Raw genomic sequence first — 20,686 nt, forward strand, 5'->3', positions numbered from 1 at the left:
ACTGGGCAAGATTACAAGTGGAGCGGCAAATTAGTTGCGAAAACTCTGCGCGCGTTATGGCTTTTATGCATATGGGGTTGTGCAGCTATTACAAGTTGCAAAATAATTTATTTTGCATGATCGTTAATTCCCGTAATGCCAACAGCCAAATCACGTGCATGTTCACATATTCCTCATAGAAGTCAACGGAGAAGACAAAAAAAACAAAACAAAAAAAAAAAACACCAAAACCCTAATCTGTTGCGCAAAACCCATGACGTAATTCTTCTCGAAAAGTGTACATGAAAATGCGATTATTTCATATTGTGAAAATGTTTTCATAACGGAATATGTTTTATTTATAAATAAATATTTCTCTATATAAGGTTTTTGGACTGATATCTATTTATAGCGCGATATGTATATGAATATGCGATCTTAAACAACTTTCTGATGTACTTCTACTATCTAATTTGCTTCATTCTCTTGATATCATTTGTTGAAAAACATATCTAAATAGGATCGGTAGCTGCTGATTGGTAGCTGCACATAGATGCCTTGTGTGATTGGCTCACCTATGTGCGTTGCTATTTCTTCAACAAAGTATACCTAAAGAATGAAGCAAATTAAATAATATAAGTAAATTGGAATGTTGTTTAAAATGGTATTCTCTATCTGAACCATGAAAGAAAAATATTGGGTTCCATGTCCCTCTAAAGGCACCTTCAATTAAACTGCTATATACTTTCTGCTTAATCCTTTTCAAGTCACGCACCTAGCACTCCGCAGAAAAGGATATGGTCAGAGACTGCAGCCTATATACATATGTCACCCTTGACTGACCTACCAGCCACACACAGTGTCAATTTAAAAAAAAAAAAAAAACAGAGACTTATCTAGTGAGACAGCAGTTTATATTTTTACTAGAATGTGCGTTTAAAAGGGACAGTCAAGTCAAAATTAAACTTTCATGATTCAAATAGAGCATACACTTTTACACAAATTTCTAATTCACTTCCATTATCTAAATGTGCACATTCTTTTTATATGCATACGTTTTGAGGCACCAGCTCCTACTGAGCATGTGCAAGATTCACAGGATACACGTATATGCATTTTGTGATTGGCTGATGCCTGTAACATGATGCTTTAAGAAGGAACATGTAACTAACTTTGAGATGTGTTGTCTCTTTAGTATGCATTTATTGATTATACTATGTTATTGTGCATAGTGGGCCTTTAAACAAGTCACTTGATTCCTTTGTTTTTTCAGCAAGCAGATATCACATGAAGGGGGGCTGTATTTAGCAAAAATGTACAGTTCCAATGCCATTTTGCAACTGAAAGCCAATGTCATAATTTAGTAGGATAAGGGCTACAAAGGTTTACTAGTATACTTGTCAGTGTCGGACCTAAAAGAGGGCTCTGGTGCAAGAATATTTTTTAGGCCCCCCCAAGACATCCTGCATTTCCATAAAAGAATTTTACCAGTTTTCGGATATCCAATGAATATATGGTTTATATACAGCAAAATTATATATCTCAATATCTATCAGGGGAGGACTGGCAATAGTGTTGCCACCTGTCTGGGAATGACACAAACAGCTTGGGTTTCCATTTGTGTGTCTGGGTTTGAAGCCGAGTCCGGGTTTGGTGGGAAACAGCCACAACCAAAAAATAAAAGGTGAATTTTCAACATACTGCACATGCCAACAGTTATTTCTCTCTTGCGTGTGTGTCTTTGTGTGGGGGGGGGGGTCTGAGTGAGTTTTTGTGTGGGAGTGTGTCTGAGTGTGGGAGTGTGTTTTTGTGTGGGGGTGTGTCTGAGTGTGGGAGACTGTGTTTTTGTGTGGGGGTGTGTATGAGTGTGTGTTTTTGTGTGTGAGGGGTGTCTGAGTGTGGGAGAGTGTGTATTTTTGTGTGGGGGTATATATGAGTGTGGGAGACTGTGTTTTTGTGTGGGGGTGTGTCTGAGTGTGGGAGACTGTGTTTTTGTGTGGGGGTGTGTTTGAGTGTGGGAGAGTGTGTGTGTTTGTGTGGGGGTATATATGAGTGTGGGAGACTGTGTTTTTGTGTGAGGGGTGTCTGAGTGTGGGAGAGTGTGTATTTTTGTGTGGGGGTATATATGAGTGTGGGAGACTGTGTTTTTGTGTGGGGGTGTGTATGAGTGTGTGTTTTTGTGTGGGAGGGGTGTCTGAGTGTGGGAGAGTGTGTGTTTTTGTGTGGGGGTGTTTCTGAGTGTGGGAGACTGTGTTTTTGTGTGGGGGTGTGTCTGAGTGTGGGAGACTGTGTTTTTGTGTGGGGGTGTTTCTGAGTGTGGGAGAGTGTGTGTGTTTGTGTGGGAGGGGTGTCTGTGTATGGGAGAGTGTGTGTTTTTGTGTTTGTCAGTGTCTTTGTGTGTGTGTGTGTGTGTGTGTGTGTGTGTGTGTGTGTGTGTGTGTGTGTGTGTGTGTGTGTGTGTGTGTGTGTTAGAGGGGGTGTGAGTGTGTGAGAGTTTGTGTTTATGTGCTATTATACATTGTGTGTACTCTGCAAAAATAATATTTTTCTGTGGTGTGTATGGCTCATGAGTCTTTGGCCTGAACTAAAAGGTGGCAATCCTAGCTGGCAAATTTGGGTTAAGGGGGCAAGTACATCCCAGTGGCCCATAATAACTCTGCTCCCTTTCAAATATAATTGAGTATTACACAGGGAAATCATAAAAGATACATTTTCCCCTAAAGCAAAGCATCTGAGCTTTTGCTGTAATGTTGTTTATACTTGAAAAGAGTAACGTACAAGTCTCTAAATCCTTCTGAGGATTACAGTTATAAAGTAGATTAGGTGGCTATGCAGTGTGTTGCAGCTGTCTGGGAATCAGTTGGTTAATATTAAGCACATCAGGGTTTTGTTTTTTGAATAGCAAGTGTTTTAGCAATGCTGAAGGATTTGGGAATAAGCTTACGTTAAATATCAAAGTAGCAGCCAATATGCAAGTAGCCTGCAAATAGTGTGCTGCTGTCTGTCAAGCAAGAAATAATTAAGAAAACATGGCGCCTTCAGATTTAAAGTGATCACATATCACAAACCACCCACACGTTTATTCCAGCAGCTGGCTCTCACACTGTTGCCCTCTCGGCAGTATCAGATGAGTAGTTGTTAGCTTTGTGATCACTTTAACTTATTTTCCACTATCCCTTTTCCTGCCTGTTGCTTTTCTCCACCGTTTGAGCTGCTAAACTTGAAATGCTCGCCAGTACATGCTCCAAAACATAGGAAACATCTGCTGCTCATACTGGCCTGATAGACACTTAATATCATGCCCACACTATACCTTGTAACAGCAGCACGCTCTCACCGCTTTATCAGGTACTACACGTATGCGCAGAAAGAGGAGCAGTATGAGCGTGCTGCTATACAAAAGATAGTTTGTGCATTACATTTTGGGCTATATGACTATGTCAGTTTGTCAGTTAAAGGGACAGTCTAGTAAAAATTAAACTTTCATGATTCAGATAGCGCATGCAATTTTAAACAACTTTCCAATTAACTTTAATCATCAAATTTGCTTTGTTCCCTTGGTGGTATTTTTGAAAAGCTAAACCTAAGTAGGCTCAAACTGATTTCTAAACCATTGAAAACCGCCTCTTAGCTCAGAGCATTTTGAATTTCTTTCACAGTTAGACAGTACTAGTTCATGTGTGTCATATAGATAACATTGGGCTCACTCTCGTGGAGTTATTTAGGAGTCTGCACTGATTGGCTAAACTGCATGTCTGTCAAAAGCAACAGGATAAGGGGGTAATATGAAAAGAAAGAGTCAGGAGTCCCGATGTCTTGTAAATCAAATTCCAAAGGCTTTTATTCGTTTAAAACAAATAGCGACAGCACTTACAGTATCTCAAAGCTGCAGCTCAGGGTAGTGGTCACTGCTGCTGACGCGTTTCGGCTTTCTCCGCCGTAGTCATAGTGACTACGGCGGAGAAAGCCGAAACGCGTCAGCAGCAGTGACCACTACCCTGAGCTGCAGCTTTGAGATACTGTAACCCAAGTGCTGTCACTATTTGTTTTAAACGAATAAAAGCCTTTGGAATTTGATTTACAAGACACCGGGACTCCTGACTCTTTATTTTCATATTATCCTAAACCAGCAAGGAGTCTCCGGTACAAGCTCTCAAGCCTGTACACCTTGGGCCACCACGGAAGGATTACGGAGCAGTGACAGGAAGGTGACGTCGCACACTCCACACAGGCACACGCAAACGAACGGAACCACAGTCAGTGAGTGACTCGAAGAGGGGAGAGAGCGGCACGGCCGGATTCCTGCAGTAAGCGGTTGGGAAAGTCTCCCCCAGGACCGAGCACCGGATAGATGTGGAAAGTGAGTGAAACACATTACAGTTTGAATTTGTTGTTTGCTGTGTGCCTGTCATTAGCTCCTTTGTGAACTGTGATTTATCTATGGCGGCTTAAAAGTGATTGGTACTCTGAGGCAATACATGCGGATAGGAGAAAACAAACTTTGTTTACTACGATAAGGGGGTAGTCTGTAGAGTCTTAGATACAAGGGAATCACAGCTTAAAACATATTAATATAGCAGTGTTGATTATGCAAAACTGGGGTATGGGTAATAAAGGGATATCTATATTTTTAAACAATAAAAATTCTAGTGTAGACTGCCCCTTTAAAGAGCACACTTGCCAACAGCTATAAACGTGGTTGTGGCTGCCGTTCAGTTTAATGAGGAACTAACGTTTAACTTATATTTAAGGGTGCCAATGGATCCCAGAAAAATTGAGGACTACCTTAAGGAAATTTAGAAATAAAGTAAAAAAAATTTTCACCATGAACCCAGACTTATAATGAAATTTGGGGAGTTATACTTTTTGAGAACCCTGCTTTATTAATGTCTGCATCTCCAGCAATGCACATTATCTCTAGCACTGCATAGTAATCTTGTCTAATGTCTGTCTTTCACGGCTGATTTTATACAAGCTACCTGTTATGTAGACTGGACGCTCGCAGAGCACCAAAAGGAGCTGCAGTAGAATTTCTCCCTTTCACTGAGTGCAAGAGGAAACAAGAACTGTAACTTCCATGATTCCCGTGGCTGTCATCTGGCTTACATAGAGTAGAACTGGGTAAACAAAGGAGAGTGCACAGGAAATGTAAACTTTATACCAAATCAGTACAATTGTGTTATATCTTCTAGGAACTGGAGCTGCACATCGGCTATGGAAAAAATACAGCCCGCACCTCAGCGCTCTAATTGGAGGAGAGTGTAGTGGCTGCGGTACCTCTGCCCAGCCCAATTCTATCACAGTTGAGTAAAACTGAGTTAAAAAAAAAAGAACTTGCCAGACAACAAAAAAAAGTTTTAGCCTGCTGCTGTGCTGCTTGATGCTCCCCACGAGCCCCAGGGCCACTGCACCACCGGTAGCCCCCCCCCCCCTTATTTCTGCATTTCTGTAGCTTTTAAAGACATTTTGAAATTTAAAAAGGGACAGTATACTGTACAGTCTTCTCCCCTTTAATTTGTTACCAATTATACATTTTACCTGCTGTAATTCATTAAATTGTTCACAAACAGCTCCTTTCCCTTTCCCCAACTATACTGAAAATGTTAATGCTTAAGTACTGTATTGTCTATAGAAAAGGCTATGCAAGCAGTAGAAATTACACTCCCGGCCCTTTAAAAGGGTTGTGTTTTCAAATAAAACCAGCTATTTTTATGCAAAAATAAACATAAAGGAGCAATGTCTCATACATTTTAACCCCTTAACCCAATAGGATGTATAAATATTTGTATTCTTAAAACGGTTAATATTTTTAAAGTTGGTTTACACGCTACCTGATTAAAGCCTTCACTGCTGGGAATAATAGAAGTCTGCGCAGTTGCAATTAGCGTCATTCTAATTACTAAAAACCAATGGCAAAAGCCATATATGTCTGCTATTTCTAAACTAGCGGTATGTAAATAATTTCAGTGAGGAACCCAAAGTTTGCGAAAAAGATAAATGTTAACGATTTTTTTTATATGATTGCATTTGGCGGTGAAATGGTGGCATGAAATATACCAAAATGGGCATAGATCAATACCTTGTGTCATCTACTTAAAACAATATAAAATCAGGTGGCCCTCGTTTTACAACGGTTCAATTTACACCGTTTCAGAATAACAACCTTTTTTTCCAGTCATGTGATTGCTATTGAAAAGCATTGAGAAGCAGTGCATTTATTAAAATAGCCAGTAGGTGGAGCTGTCCGCTTGTGTTGCAGCAAAGCAAGCTGAAATTAATCAGTTTAACCAGACCTGAGCTATTGAGCAGATTTCAAAGGAACAAGATCTTCCTGTCTATAAATCAGTCCCGATTGGAATGCATAGAAAGAACTGTTTGCAGAAAAATGCAAGTGAAGTCTGTGTTGTGTGATTATTTTATTAGGTTTATAATGCTGTTTAGCAAATGTTTTTGTTCATTTAACATAGTTTAATTATATATTATGTGTTGTGTGGTTATTTTATTAGGTTTATAATGCTGTTTAGCATTTAAAGTCTTCATTTCAAAGCTTTAAAAATAATGTATTAGGTGTTACTTATGACAATTTTGAGAGGGACCTGGAACCTATCTCCCTCACTTCCCATTGACTTACATTATAAGCTGGGTTTCAATTTACAACCATTCCTTCTGGAACCTAACCCCGGTGTAAACTGAGGGCTACCTGTATATCTTTGACAGGCAAATAAATAAAAAACAAATTAACAAAAGGTTCTATTTCTGTTTAAATTGAATAACATTTTTTTTTTTTTTTTAAATTCTCTGGTATTTTGAGCAAGTTCTTCTCTCAAATTCCTGGTAGCAGAGGGGTTAAACTCTGCTGCTGGTATAACACCTAACTGGAAACACATTAGGAGGGGTGGTACTTACTCTCCATTTAAAAAAATAGTGAGACACCATACACATTCTATTAAAGTAACTGTAACAAAATAAACTATATTGCTGAATTATTTCTATATGCTTGAATTTGGATTTACAATTTTTTGCTAAAAAAACAACAACACACATTTGCAGAGACAAAGCAATTAAATTGCACATACATAACAACTGTTATATTTAATAACTGATATTATGCATGATGTGGTTTATACATGTAAGTGTTTACAGAACAAACTGATGTATTCTATAGAATCTTGATTTAAAAGAAAAGTGGATCAAATGTTTTATGCGCAAAGTACATCCAACTCCGAGCTCAGCTCTAACACTAAATCAGACATCCCATCAATTAAACACAAGTAGTATCCCCAAACCATACTGTAGCTGAGGCTCTCAGACAGGCAAACTACACCCGCAAGGTTACCCACGCCTGGGAGTGCTGTCATGCACACCGTAGTTGTTTTTCTGGCAACACAAGGGTTAAATTAGGAACCACCTGGTAGGCTTCTGTCTGTCACGTTCAGCTCCACTACAAGAGGACTCAGGCGGTCCGGGGCCGCAGTATTTGCTCTCAACCTCATCCAAGAGCTCGTCCAGATCATCGTCAGCCATTGACAACAACTTGCACTGCTGTGCACAGTATGATGTTGCTAGGAGACAGAATAACCTCGAAAGCTACCGCGAGAGTAGCAAACGTGATGTTTTGTGTGGAAGTAGGAGAGTTGTTGTACGATTAAAAAATAGACACTGAATTAAATATAAACATTTCCTCTAACAAAGTAATGATGTGTGAAGCCAGACTAACAATAAAAAAGCATATATATAAAAATAAAAGTAACACGTAGTCGGCAGGATTCGAACCTGCGCGGGGAGACCCCAATGGATTTCTAGTCCATCGCCTTAACCACTCGGCCACGACTACTACGTTACTAACGCTTCTATATAGGAATAGTTTTCAGAGTTTTTAATGTATTTAGTTTCAATAATTACCTTGTATATTTGTTAAAGATATCTTAAAACTGTTTATATTTTGTTTATATAAGTTGGATTCCGGTTAATTGACCATAGCTTCCTTTTCACTGAAGTTGGCTCCGTCCGTATCCCATTCAGCATGTCCAAGTTTAATAATAAAACAAGGTACTAATACAGCTTTATTTTTAAGTAAAGCCTAATTAAAATAAATTGAACGGTAAATGGTTATAGACGCAAATAATCTGTATACTACGACACATTCTATTTGTATAGCCCCGCAATAGAAAGACACGATGTTTGTAGTTTTAACTGGGAAATATTTAAATACATTTATATGTAAGTCTGTGTCTGAAAGGATGAATTGCTGTGCTACAGATTTCATTATACAGGATCCCACCGGATATTCCAAATTACCCTCATCTTGTGTGTAGAACTGGCCTGTGCAGGCTACTGCCGTATCCTCTTGCTTGTACTTCCCAGGTTACATTACTAGATACTAGACAACCTACCCCGCTCACACTATAGGGCTACCAGGGAACCAAAACTCCACCCAATCACAAGTCTTGCCTCTTAGGGCAGAAGCAGAGAGGTTTGATCGATCGATCTATTACCAATGGAAAGATGATTGATAGCTCTATTGCTGATATACACTAGGCATGTAAAGGGTATTTTTTTGTGTATGAATAGAAACCATTTGGTAAAATTATTGCTTTGTACACTCATACACGAGGCTAAAACCAATGCTTGTATGTAGAATTTATGTAGAAGGTCCAAGAAAGTGGAGTGTCACATGTAAGGGGAATTGCTCCTTCATCTTTATTTTTGTATTTAAAATAGCTGGCTTTGCTCATTAAAGCCATAAACTGTTTTCCAAGACATGTTGATAAGGATGGACTGAGTCTGGAGTTAAATAAGATGCTATCTATGCATAAAAACACACAGCCTATAGTAATGGATGGGGAGTTTAATGAGCACAATCAGCTATTTCATTTACAACATTTCTCTATATCCTGCCCCCCACTGGGAAATTAATTAGTGCATCTCATGTTTACTTAGCTTTTCTACAGAGAATGTGCTTGTTATTCATATTTTTTGCATATGTTCTACAGGCAAATCAGCTCTTTTAAATATCAAAATAAAAGTAAAGGAGTAATGTGCAAACAATTAAATATAACCCAGCATAAAATTGACCATTGCTAACATATTAAAGGGAAGGAAGAAAAAATAGGGTACAGTGTCATAGTATTTCATGTTTTTTTGCTGCTTCCTGCAAAGAGCACTAGATGGCACTGTAACTTAGGGTTTTATGCATTACATGAAAATACTTTTTTTATGCACAAATACACTTGCTCTTTATTAGAAACTAATTTTCTGCCTATAATTTTTCCTTTGTTTTAAGACAATCTTTTCTAATATGTCCACAGGATTATTATTATTATTATTATTATTATCGGTTATTTGTAGAGCGCCAACAGATTCCGCAGCGCTAAACATAATGTTAGTTTAATAAAATATTAATAAAACAGCAGGTTTTTTTTAGAAATTCTATAATTATCTGCATTATACTGCTAATTATTATATTACAAAGATCCACAAATGGAATAAGAGATTTTTCCATTTTAGTGATGTGTGTAGAGTTAAATGGTCAAATACATTTTACCACACTTACTGTACACACAACAATCAGTTTTGGTTGTGATCTATTCTTAAAAAGCAGTTCCCTCATTATTTATATATTCCTGTAGTTAGGAACTGCTACCTGAAAAGTCTCCAGTGTAATTAGAAATATATAAATCAAGTATCAAAAGGTGCATGCATAGGGGCTGAATTATCAAGCTCCGAATGGCCCCTGTTTCTGTGCGAGTCTCCAGGCTTGCCGGGAACAGCAGATATGAAGCAGCGGAATAAAGATCGCTGCTCCATAACTTGTCTGCCTGCTCTGAGGCTGCGGACATCAATCCGCCCGATCCTATACAATCGGGCTGATTGACACCCCCTGCTAGCGGCATTGCACACTGTCGGCATTTATCGATGTGCGGCGGACATGATACGCTACATCGTATCATGTCCGCTCGCACTTTCATAAATCGGCCCCTATAATCTGTTGAGCGTTTACAAATAAAAGATGAAGAATATGATGATAATAATTATTATTAATACTAGTATTATATGTTAGTAATGATGTCACAAGGACGGGCCGTGTGTCTTAGTGGTGAGATCAAAATGTTAAGATACTGCAAAGTTACAGTTACAATCCTCCATACTAGGGACTTTTATAGAGTGATAAAGACTCACACTGAGTGACTTTTTACCCATCACATTATAATATTGTCTGCCCACTGCAACTAGCCCCCTAACTGCCAGGGTGAGTTTTTGGGGGTGGAGGGTTCTAGCAGTTTTAGTGGGTTTGGTGCAGCAGGGGTTAAAGGGACACTGAACCCAAATGTTTTCATTCGAGATTCAGATAGAGCATGACATTTTAAGCAACTTTCTAATTTACTCCTATTATCAAATTTTCTTTATTCTCTTGGTATCTTTATTTGAAATGCAAGAATGTAAGTTTAGATCCTGGCCCATTTTTGGTGAACAACGTGGGTTGTCCTTGCTGATTGGTGGATAAATTCATCCATCAATAAAAATGTGCTGTCCATAGTACTGAGCCAAAAAAAAAGCTTAGTTGCCTTGTTTTTCAAACAAAGATAGCCAGAGAACGAAGAAAAATGTATAATAGGAGTAAATTAGAAAGTTGCTTAAAATTGCTTGCTCTATCTGAATCACAAAATAAAAATTGGGTTCAGTGTCCCTTTAAGTGCAGGGGGTTTGACAGGCTGCTAGGGGGCTAATGCAGTATTTGTATTTGTAGTTTTTGTTCTTTTTTATATTGACAGAAACCTGAAACACCTAGGTTACACACACACACACATACATATAGACAGATACAGGGCTTTTCTTGTGAGGTTACTCACCGGTACTGAGAACCACCACCTCACCATCTCATAACAGGTGATATCTATAATAATCATGTAAATACTTTTGTTTTTACAAGAGGGGGCTGTAAAATAAATCAAGCATTGTAACTTTTACCCTTTGCTTTTCTCAAAGTAAGGCCTCCATTACATATACAGCGTTGCCCGCAAAAGCAGGCGACGCCGGTTTTTTGTGCTGTTTTGGTATCACATATACGGCGTAGCATACAAGTTACGCCCGTATATTTCACCCGTCGCTCGCAATTTTTACTCCCATAGGCTAACATGGGACCGCGTCGTAAATCGGTATCCAATATCCAGCGCACGGCATTACATGGCGAAAATGGAGAAATCTTACTCCATTTTTACCTCGCCATAAAAGGCAGCCGTAGCAGGCCTTGCGCTGAGTATGGGAGCACCGTAACTCCCGAAAATGCCTGCAAAAATAAACTAACGCCTAACGCATGCGCAATGTCTATCTACCTGTCAACCACAATCCCCCACCGCAATAACTAATAAACTCTATTAACCCCTAAACCGCCATAGCCCACACCGCAATAAACCTATTCTAGTATTAACCACTAAACTGCCATAGCCCACACCGCAATAAACCTATGCTAGTATTAACCCCTAAACCGCCATAGCCCACACCGCAATAAACCTATTCTAGTATTAACCCCTAAACTGCCATATCCCACATAGTCTATTAAATGTATTAACCCCTAATTTGCCGCCGCCAACATCGCCGCCACTATAATAAAGTTATTAACCCCTAAACCTAAGTCTAACTCTAACACCCCCCTAACTTAACTATTATTTAAATAAATCTAAATAAATTTACTATTATTAACTAAATTAATCCTATTTAAAACTAAATACTTACCTATAAAATAAACCCTAAAATAGCTACAATATAATTAATAATTACATTGTAGCTATTTTAGGATTTATTTTTATTTTACAGGCAACTTTGTATTTATTTTAACTAGGTACAATAGCTATTAAATAGTTAATAACTATTTAATAGCTACCTAGTTAAAATAAATACAAATTTACCTGTAAAATAAATCCTAACCTAAGTTACAATTACACCTAACACTACACTATTATTAAATAAATTAAATTAATTAACTACAATTACCTATCAGCCAATCGGAATTGAGATAGGAAAGATCCTATTGACTGATGCAATCAGCCAATCTGATTGAAGTTCAATCCGATTGGCTGATCCAGTCAGCCAATAGGATTGACCTTGCATTCTATTGATTGTTCCAATCAGTCAATAGAATGCAAGCTCAATCCTATTGGCTGATTGCATCAACCAATAGGATTTTTCCTACCTTAATTCAGATTGGCTGATAGAATTCTATCAGCCAATCGGAATTGAAGGGACGCCATCTTGGATGATGTCATTTAAAGGAACCTTCATTCTTCGTTAGGACGTTGTAAAAAGAGGATGCTCTGCGCCGGATGTCTTCAAGATGGAGCCGCTCCTCGTCGGATGGAAGAAGATAGAAGATGCCGCTTGGATGAAGACTTCTGCCGTCTAGGACCTCTATTTAATAGCTATTGTACCTAGTTAAAATAAATACAAAATTGCCTGTAAAATAAAAATAAATCCTAAAATAGCTACAATGTAATTTTTAATTATATTGTAGCTATCTTAGGGTTTATTTTATAGGTAAGTATTTAGTTTTAAATAGGAATAATTTAGTTAATAATAGTAATATTATTTAGATTTATTTAAATAATATTTAAGTTAGGGGGGTGTTAGGGTTAGACTTAGGTTTAGGGGTTAATAACTATTATAGTGGCGGCGATGTTGGCGGCGGCAGATTAGGGGTTAATACACTTAATAGGCTATGTGGGCTATGGCGGTTTAGGGGTTAATACTAGAATAGGTTTATTGCGGTGTGGGCTATGGCGGTTTAGGGGTTAATACTAGAATAGGTTTATTGCGGTGTGGGCTATGGCAGTTTAGGGGTTAATACTAGAATAGGTTTATTGCGGTGTAGGCTATGGCGGTTTAGGGGTTAATAGAGTTTATTAGTTATTGCGGTGGGGGATTGCGGTTGACAGGTAGATAGACATTGCGCATGCTTTAGGTGTTAGTTTATTTTTTCAGGCATTTTCGGGAGTTACGGTGCTCCCATACTCAGCGCAAGGCCTGAGGTTAATAAATTTAATAGGCTATGTGGGCTATGGCGGTTTATGGGTTAATACTTGAATAGGTTAATTGCGTTGTGGGCTATGGCGGTTTAGGGATTAATAATTTAGTGATTACTTGCGGTGTGGGTTTGATGGCGGATATAGGGGTTAATAGTTTAATTAGGCTTATTGCGTTGTGGGGGGTTGTCGGTCTAGGGGTTAATACCTTTATTATTAGTAGTGAGAGGGGGGATTGCGGATATAGGGGTTTTACGTGTTGGGCTTATTTTTGGGAGGCATGTTAGACTGTTACGGGAGATTTGATATTTCCTTTACTTTTCTTAGGCCCCGGCAGTTTTTAAAGTGCCGTAAGTCACTAGCGACTCCAGAAATTTGTATTTACGCTTATTTCTGACTTATGTCACTTTATGAACTGCCGGCGGGGTATATGTAATACCCCGATGTGCAAGGTGAAATTACGAGCGGCGCAGGTTCCCATGCTTGCGCCGAAACCTGCGCTGTATATGTGATCACGCCCTAAGTGAGCACAATACATCAATTAAAAATTAGTGAGTACCGCCACTTTTTTAAAAAATTTTCAAAAAAGCACACATATATATTAAAACAGACTGGCACTATCAGATTTTTCACAACTTCAAAACAAACCTTCCCAGGCTTAGTCTGCGCAGATTCTGGTACTGTTTTGTCATTTCAGTTATCTCCAACCCCTTCTTCAAAATAAAAAAAAACAAAAAAAAAACAAAACAGCACCTCTCTACATAGGGCAAAACTGTATATTGTGATGTATCTGTAAGTATATATATATATATATATATATATATATATATATATATATATATATATATATATATATATATATATATATATACATAATAACATCTTTAATCACTACTCTTTCACACACATGATATCTTTTTTGAGTTAAATGTCCCTTTAAGCAGTAGTCTTTACAGTAGTGTCTCGTACATGCAGTTAAATGAAAACTGATGTACACTGTCCCTTTAATGAAAGTAGAAAAACAGCTTTGTATTCTAGCAGTGAATACTTTATAAATAAAAATGAGATATTTCTTATTATCTTTTGGGAAGCAATGCCATCCGGCTGTGGCAAGACTGATCATACAATATGTAGTGCCTAAAACCAAATAGTCTCTCCTTATTAAGAATCATGGGTGCGATTACATATATGAGGCAGGCTTCAGCGCAAGCGCTGCAACCCGCACCGCCCGTAATTTCACCTTGCACATTGGACTATTACATATACGGTGCCGGCGGTTCATAAAATTCAGTAAGTCGGATAAACTAGCTATGTCCAGAAAAGAGCGTAAATACAAATTTCTGGAGTCGCCAGTGACTTACGGCCCTTAAGAAACTGCCAGCGCCTAAGAAAAGTAAAGAAAATAACAAATCTCCCGTAAAAGTCTAACACTCCTTCCAAAAATAAGCCTGACACGTAAAACCCCTATATCCGCAATCCCCCGTCTCACTACTACTAATAAAAGTATTAACCCCTAGACCGACAACCCCCACAACCCAATAAGCCTAATTAAACTATTAACCCCTAATCCGCCATTAACCCACAACGCAATAAACCATTAAAACGATTAACCCCTAATCCGCAATTAACCCACAACGCAATAAACCCAATAAAACTATTAACCCCTAATCCGCCAGTAACCCACAACGCAATAAACCTATTAAAAGAATTAACCCCTAAACCGCCAAAGCCCACAATGCAATAAACCTAACACCCCCTAAATGAAGCCAAATTACCTAATTTACAAAATACTAAAGTTACTATTAAATTAAAAAAACTTAACACTACTTTAAAAGTACAAATAAACTAAGTATAAATTAAAGGGACAGTCTAATCAAAATTCTGGAGTAGACTGTCCCTTTAAGCTACAATTACAGAAAATGCAAAAATCTAAGATTACAGAAAATAATAAAGAAAATTACCAAATTTTACAAAAATTATACCTAATCCCTATGAAAACAAAAAAGCCCACCCAAAATAAAAACAACCCCTAATCTAAAAAACTACCAGTAGCCTTTAAAAGGGCTTTTTGCAGGGCATTGCCCCAAGATAATCAGCTCTTTTACAAGAAAATACACAACCCCCCCAACAGTAAAACTCCCCACCCACCAAACCCCCTCAAATAAAATAACCTAATACTAAAAACCCTAAACAAAAGGGCGTTCAGCTCTTTTACTGCCTACCCTATCTAAATAAAATAACCCCCCCCAAAAAAAAACGTTAAAAAACCCTAAGTCTAACCCCCAAGTGGTACACACCTGTCCTGAAGTCCGGCGGAGAAGGGCCTGTTCCAGGTGGTGAAGTCTTCTTCCAAGCGGCGACCTCTTCTTTCTTCTTCCAGGAACCAGCCGGCGAGGAGCTGAGGGCGGAGCTGAAGACCGATAACCGCGGAGCTGAAGAGCGGCGACCCGGGAACTGAAGACCGGTGAGCCTGGAACTGAAGACTGGCGACCGCAGAGCCATGAAGCGTGGAGAATCCTCTTCATACGATCTCCGCCGTACACCGAATAGGAATTCAAGGTACGCGATTAAAAATGGCGTCCCTTGAATTCCTATTGACTGATTTGAGCCTTTAAATTCAAATCAGCCAATAGGATGAGAGCTACTGAAATCCTATTGGCTGATTTGAATTGCCAATAGAATTTCAGTAGCTCTTATCCTATTGGCTGATTTGAACAGCCAATAGGATTTCAGTAACTCTCATTCTATTGGCTGATTTGAATCTTACAGAAAATAAAAAAATCTAAGATTACAGAAAATAATAAAGAAAATGACCAAATTTTACAAAAATTATACCTAATCCCTATGAAAATAAAAAGCCCCCCAAAATAAAAACACCCCCTAATCTAAAAAAACTACCAGTAGCCCTTAAAAGGGCTTTTTGCAGGGCATTGCCCCAAGATAATCAGCTCTTTTACAAGAAAATACACAACCCCCCTAACAGTAACCCCCCCCAATAAAATAACCTAACACTAAAAACCATAAACTACCCATTGCCCTGAAAAGGGCATTTGTTGGGCATTGCCCTTAAAAGGGCATTCAGCTCTATTACTGCCCACCCTATCTAAATAAAATAAACCCCCCCAAAAATCCCTTAAAAAACCCTAAGTCTAACCCCCCAAGTGGTACTCACCTGTCCTGAAGTCCGGCAGAGAAGGTCCTGTTCAAGGGGGTGAAGTCTTTTTCCGATGACCGCAGAGCTGAAGACCGGCGACCCTGGAACTGAAGACCAGCGAGCCTGGAACTGAAGACCTGCGACCGCGGAGCCATGGAGCATGGAGGATCCTCTTCATAGATCTCCGCCGTACACTGAATAGGAATTCAAGGTACGCGATTATAAATGGCGTCCCTTGAATTCTTATTAGCTTCAAATCAGCCAATAGGATGAGAGTTACTGAAATCCTATTGGCTGTTCAAATCAGCCAATAGGATAAGAGCTACTGAAATTCTATTGGCAATTCAAATCAGCCAATAGGATTTCAGTAGCTCTCATACTATTGGCCGATTTGAATTTGAAGGCTCAAATCAGTCAATAGGAATTCAAGGGACGCCATTTTTAATCGCGTACCTTGAATTCCTATTCGGTGTACGGCGGAGATCGTATGAAGAGGATTCTCCACGCTCCATGGCTCCGCGGTCGCCAGTCTTCAGTTCCAGGTTCACCGGTCTTCAGTTCCCGGGTCGCTGCTCTTCAGCTCCGCGGTCATCGGTCCTCAGCTCCTCGCCGGCTGGTTCCTGGAAGAAGAAAGAAGAGGTCGCTGCTTGGAAGAAGACTTCACCACCTGGAACAGGCCCTTCTCCGCCGGACTTCAGGACAGGTGAGTACCACTTGGGGGTTAGACTTAGGATTTTTTAACGTTTTTGTTTGGGGGGGTTATATTATTTAGATAGGGTAGACAGTAAAAGAGCTGAACGCCCTTTTGTTTAGGGTTTTTAGTATTAGGTTATTTTATTTGAGGGGGTTTGGTGGGTGGGGAGTTTTACTGTTGGGGGGTTGTGTATTTTCGTGTAAAAGAGCTGATTATCTTGGGGCAATGCCCTGCAAAAAGCCCTTTTAAAGGCTACTGGTAGGTTTTTAGATTAGGGGTTGTTTTTATTTTGGGGGGGCTTTTTTGCTTTCATAGGGATTAGGTATAATTTTTGTAAAATTTGGTAATTTTCTTTATTATTTTCTGTAATCTTAGATTTTTGAATTTTCTGTAATTGTAGCTTAAAGGGACAGTCTACTCCAGAATTTTGATTAGACTGTCCCTTTAATTTATACAGGTAGCCCTCAGTTTACGCTGGGGTTAAGCTCCAGAAGGAATGGTTGTAAATCGAAACTGTTGTAAATTGAAACCCAGTTTATAATGTAAGTCAATGGGAAGTGAGGGAGATAGGTTCCAGGCCCCTCTCAAAATTGTCACAAGTAACCCCTAATACATTATTTTTAAAGCTTTGAAATGAAGACTTTAAATGCTAAACAGCATTTTAACCTAATAAAATAATCCAACAACACAGAATATATAATTAAACTAAGTTAAATTAACAAAAACATTTGCTAAACAGCATTATAAACCTAATAAAATAATCACACAACACAGACTTCACTTGCATTTTTCTGCAAACAGTTCTTTCTATGAATACCAATCTGGACTGATTTATAGACAGGAAGATCTTGTTCCTTTGAAATCTGCTCGATAGCCCAGGTCTGGTTAAACTGATTCATTTTAGCTTGCTTGGCATTGCTGCAACACAAGCAGACAGCTCCACCTACTGGCTATTTTAATAAATGCACTGCTTCTCAATGCTTTTCAATAGCAGTCACATGACTGGAAAAAAAGGTTGTTATTCTGAAACAGTGGCCTAGATTTGGAGTTTTGTCGGTAACGACCCGAAAAACTAACGCCGGCTTTTTTCTGGCCGCACCATAAAAATAACTCTGGTATTGAGAGTCCACATAAAGGCTGCGTTAGGCTCCAAAAAAGGAGCGTAGAGCATTTTTAACGCAGCTTCAACTCTCGATACCAGAGTTGCTTACGGACGCGGCCAGCCTCAAAAACGTGCTCGTGCACGATTCCCCCATAGGAAACAATGGGGCTGTTTGAGCTGAAAAAAAAACAAACCTGCAAAAAAGCCGCGTTCAGCTCCTAACGCAGCCCCATTGTTTGCTATGCGGTAACCCTTCCTACGTCTGCACTTAACACTCTAACATGTACCCCGAGTCTAAACACCCCTAACCTTACACTTATTAACCCCTAATCTGCCGCCCCTGCTATCGCTGACCCCTGCATATTATTATTAACCCCTAATCTGCCGCTCCGTAAACCGCCGCTACTTACATTATCCCTATGTACCCCTAATCTGCTGCCCTAACATCGCCGACCCCTATATTATATTTATTAACCCCTAATCTGCCCCCCACAACGTCGCCTCCACCTGCCTACACTTATTAACCCCTAATCTGCCGACCGGACCTGAGCGCTACTATAATAAAGTTATTAACCCCTAATCCGCCTCACTAACCCTATCATAAATAGTATTAACCCCTAATCTGCCCTCCCTAACATCGCCGACACCTAACTTCAAACATTAACCCCTAATCTGCCGACTGAAGCTCACCGCTATTCTAATAAATGTATTAACCCCTAAAGCTAAGTCTAACCCTAACACTAACACCCCCCGAAGTTAAATATAATTTAAATCTAACGAAATTAATTAACTCTTATTAAATAAATTATTCCTATTTAAAGCTAAATACTTACCTGTAAAATAAATCCTAATATATCTACAATATAAATTATAATTATATTATAGCTATTTTAGGATTAATATTTATTTTACAGGTAACTTTGCATTTATTTTAACCATGTACAATAGCTATTAAATAGTTAAGAACTATTTAATAGCTAAAATAGTTAAAATAATTACAAATTTACCTGTAAAAGAAATCCTAACCTAAGTTACAAATAAACCTAACACTAGACTATCAATAAATTAATTAAATAAACTACCTACAATTATCTACAATTAACCTAACACTACACTATCAATAAATTAATTAAATACAATTGCTACAAATAAATACAATTAAATAAACTAGCTAAAGTACAAAAAATAAAAAAGAACTAAGTTACAAAAAATAATTTTTTTTTACAAACATAAGAAAAATATTACAACAATTTTAAACTAATTACACCTACTATAAGCCCCCTAATAAAATAACAAAGCCCCCCAAAATAAAAAAAAATGCCCTACCCTATTCTAAATTACTAAAGTTCAAAGCTCTTTTACCTTACCAGCCCTGAACAGGGCATGCCCCAAGAAATACAGCTCTTTTGCCTGTAAAAAAAAACATACAATACCCAAGCCCCCCAACATTACAACCCACCACCCACATACCCCTAATCTAACCCAAACCCCCCTTAAATAAACCTAACACTAAGCCCCTGAAGATCATCCTACCTTGTCTTCACCTCACCGGGTATCACACCGATCCGTCCAGAAGAGCTCCTATGATGTCCTGATCCAAGCCCAAGCGGGGGGCTGAAGAGGTCCATGATCCGGCTGAAGTCTTCATCCAAGCGGGGCAGAAGAGGTCTTCCATCCGATTGAAGTCTTCATCCAAGCGGCATCCATCCGAAGCGAAGCGGCAGCATCCTGAAGACCTCCACCGCGGAACATCCATCCTGGCCGACGACTGAACGACGAATGACGGTTCCTTTAAATGACGTCATCCAAGATGGCGTCCCTCGAATTCGGGTTGGCTGATAGGATTCTATCAGCCAATCGGAATTAAGGTAGGAATATTCTGATTGGCTGATGGAATCAGCCAATCAGAATCAAGTTCAATCCGATTGGCTGATCCAATCAGCCAATCAGATTGAGCTTGCATTCTATTGGCTGATCGGAACAGCCAATAGAATGCAAGCTCAATCTGATTGGCTGATCGGATCAGCCAATCGGATTGAACTTGATTCTGATTGGCTGATTCCATCAGCCAATCAGAATATTCCTACCTTAATTCCGATTGGCTGATAGAATCCTATCAGCCAATCGGAATTCGAGGGACGCCATCTTGGATGACGTCATTTAAAGGAACCGTCATTCGTCGTTCAGTCGTCGGCCAGGATGGATGTTCCGCGGTGGAGGTCTTCAGGATGCTGCCGCTTCGCTCCGGATGGATGCCGCTTGGATGAAGACTTCAATCGGATGGAAGACCTCTTCTGCCCCACTTGGATGAAGACTTCAGGCGGATCATAGACCTCTTCAGCCCCCCGCTTGGGCTTGGATCAGGACATCGGAGGAGCTCTTCTGGACGGATCGGTGTGATACCTGGTGAGGTGAAGACAAGGTAGGATGATCTTCAGGGGCTTAGTGTTAGGTTTATTTAAGGGGGGTTTGGGTTAGATTAGGGGTATGTGGGTGGTGGGTTGTAATGTTGGGGGGCTTGGGTATTGTATGTTTTTTTTTACAGGCAAAAGAGCTGTATTTCTTGGGGCATGCCCCGCAAAGGGCCCTGTTCAGGGCTGGTAAGGTAAAAGAGCTTTGAACTTTAGTAATTTAGAATAGGGTAGGGCATTTTTTATTTTGGGGGGGGCTTTGTTATTTTATTAGGGGGCTTAGAGTAGGTGTAATTAGTTTAAAATTGTTGTAATATTTTTCTTATGTTT

At 39.2% G+C, this 20,686-nt stretch overlaps 1 protein-coding gene and 1 non-coding gene across 3 annotated transcripts in view; both read right to left on the reverse strand.

Moving 5' to 3' along the window:
- The window catches only part of CFAP418 (cilia and flagella associated protein 418), a 117,175-nt gene extending 109,640 nt beyond the window's left edge, over positions 1-7,535 (reverse strand). The window contains exons 1-2 of one of the 2 annotated variants that reach the window (XM_053715222.1): positions 7,388-7,535; positions 4,959-5,096 (exon numbers count right to left, since the gene is read on the reverse strand). In XM_053715222.1, coding sequence (XP_053571197.1) covers positions 4,959-5,096; positions 7,388-7,503 — 254 coding nt within the window. In that variant the 5' untranslated portion in view covers positions 7,504-7,535. The remainder of the gene's footprint in view (positions 1-4,958; positions 5,097-7,387) is intronic. The other variant, XM_053715223.1, reaches the window with a different exon arrangement.
- A 196-nt stretch (positions 7,536-7,731) lies between these two features.
- TRNAS-AGA (transfer RNA serine (anticodon AGA)) lies at positions 7,732-7,813 on the reverse strand. The gene has a single exon. It is a non-coding gene; the product is annotated as a tRNA-Ser (tRNA).
- Between the last annotated feature and the right edge of the window lie 12,873 nt (positions 7,814-20,686).

The sequence above is a fragment of the Bombina bombina genome, chromosome 5, assembly GCF_027579735.1.
Source record: "Bombina bombina isolate aBomBom1 chromosome 5, aBomBom1.pri, whole genome shotgun sequence".
Lineage (NCBI taxonomy): Eukaryota > Metazoa > Chordata > Amphibia > Anura > Bombinatoridae > Bombina > Bombina bombina.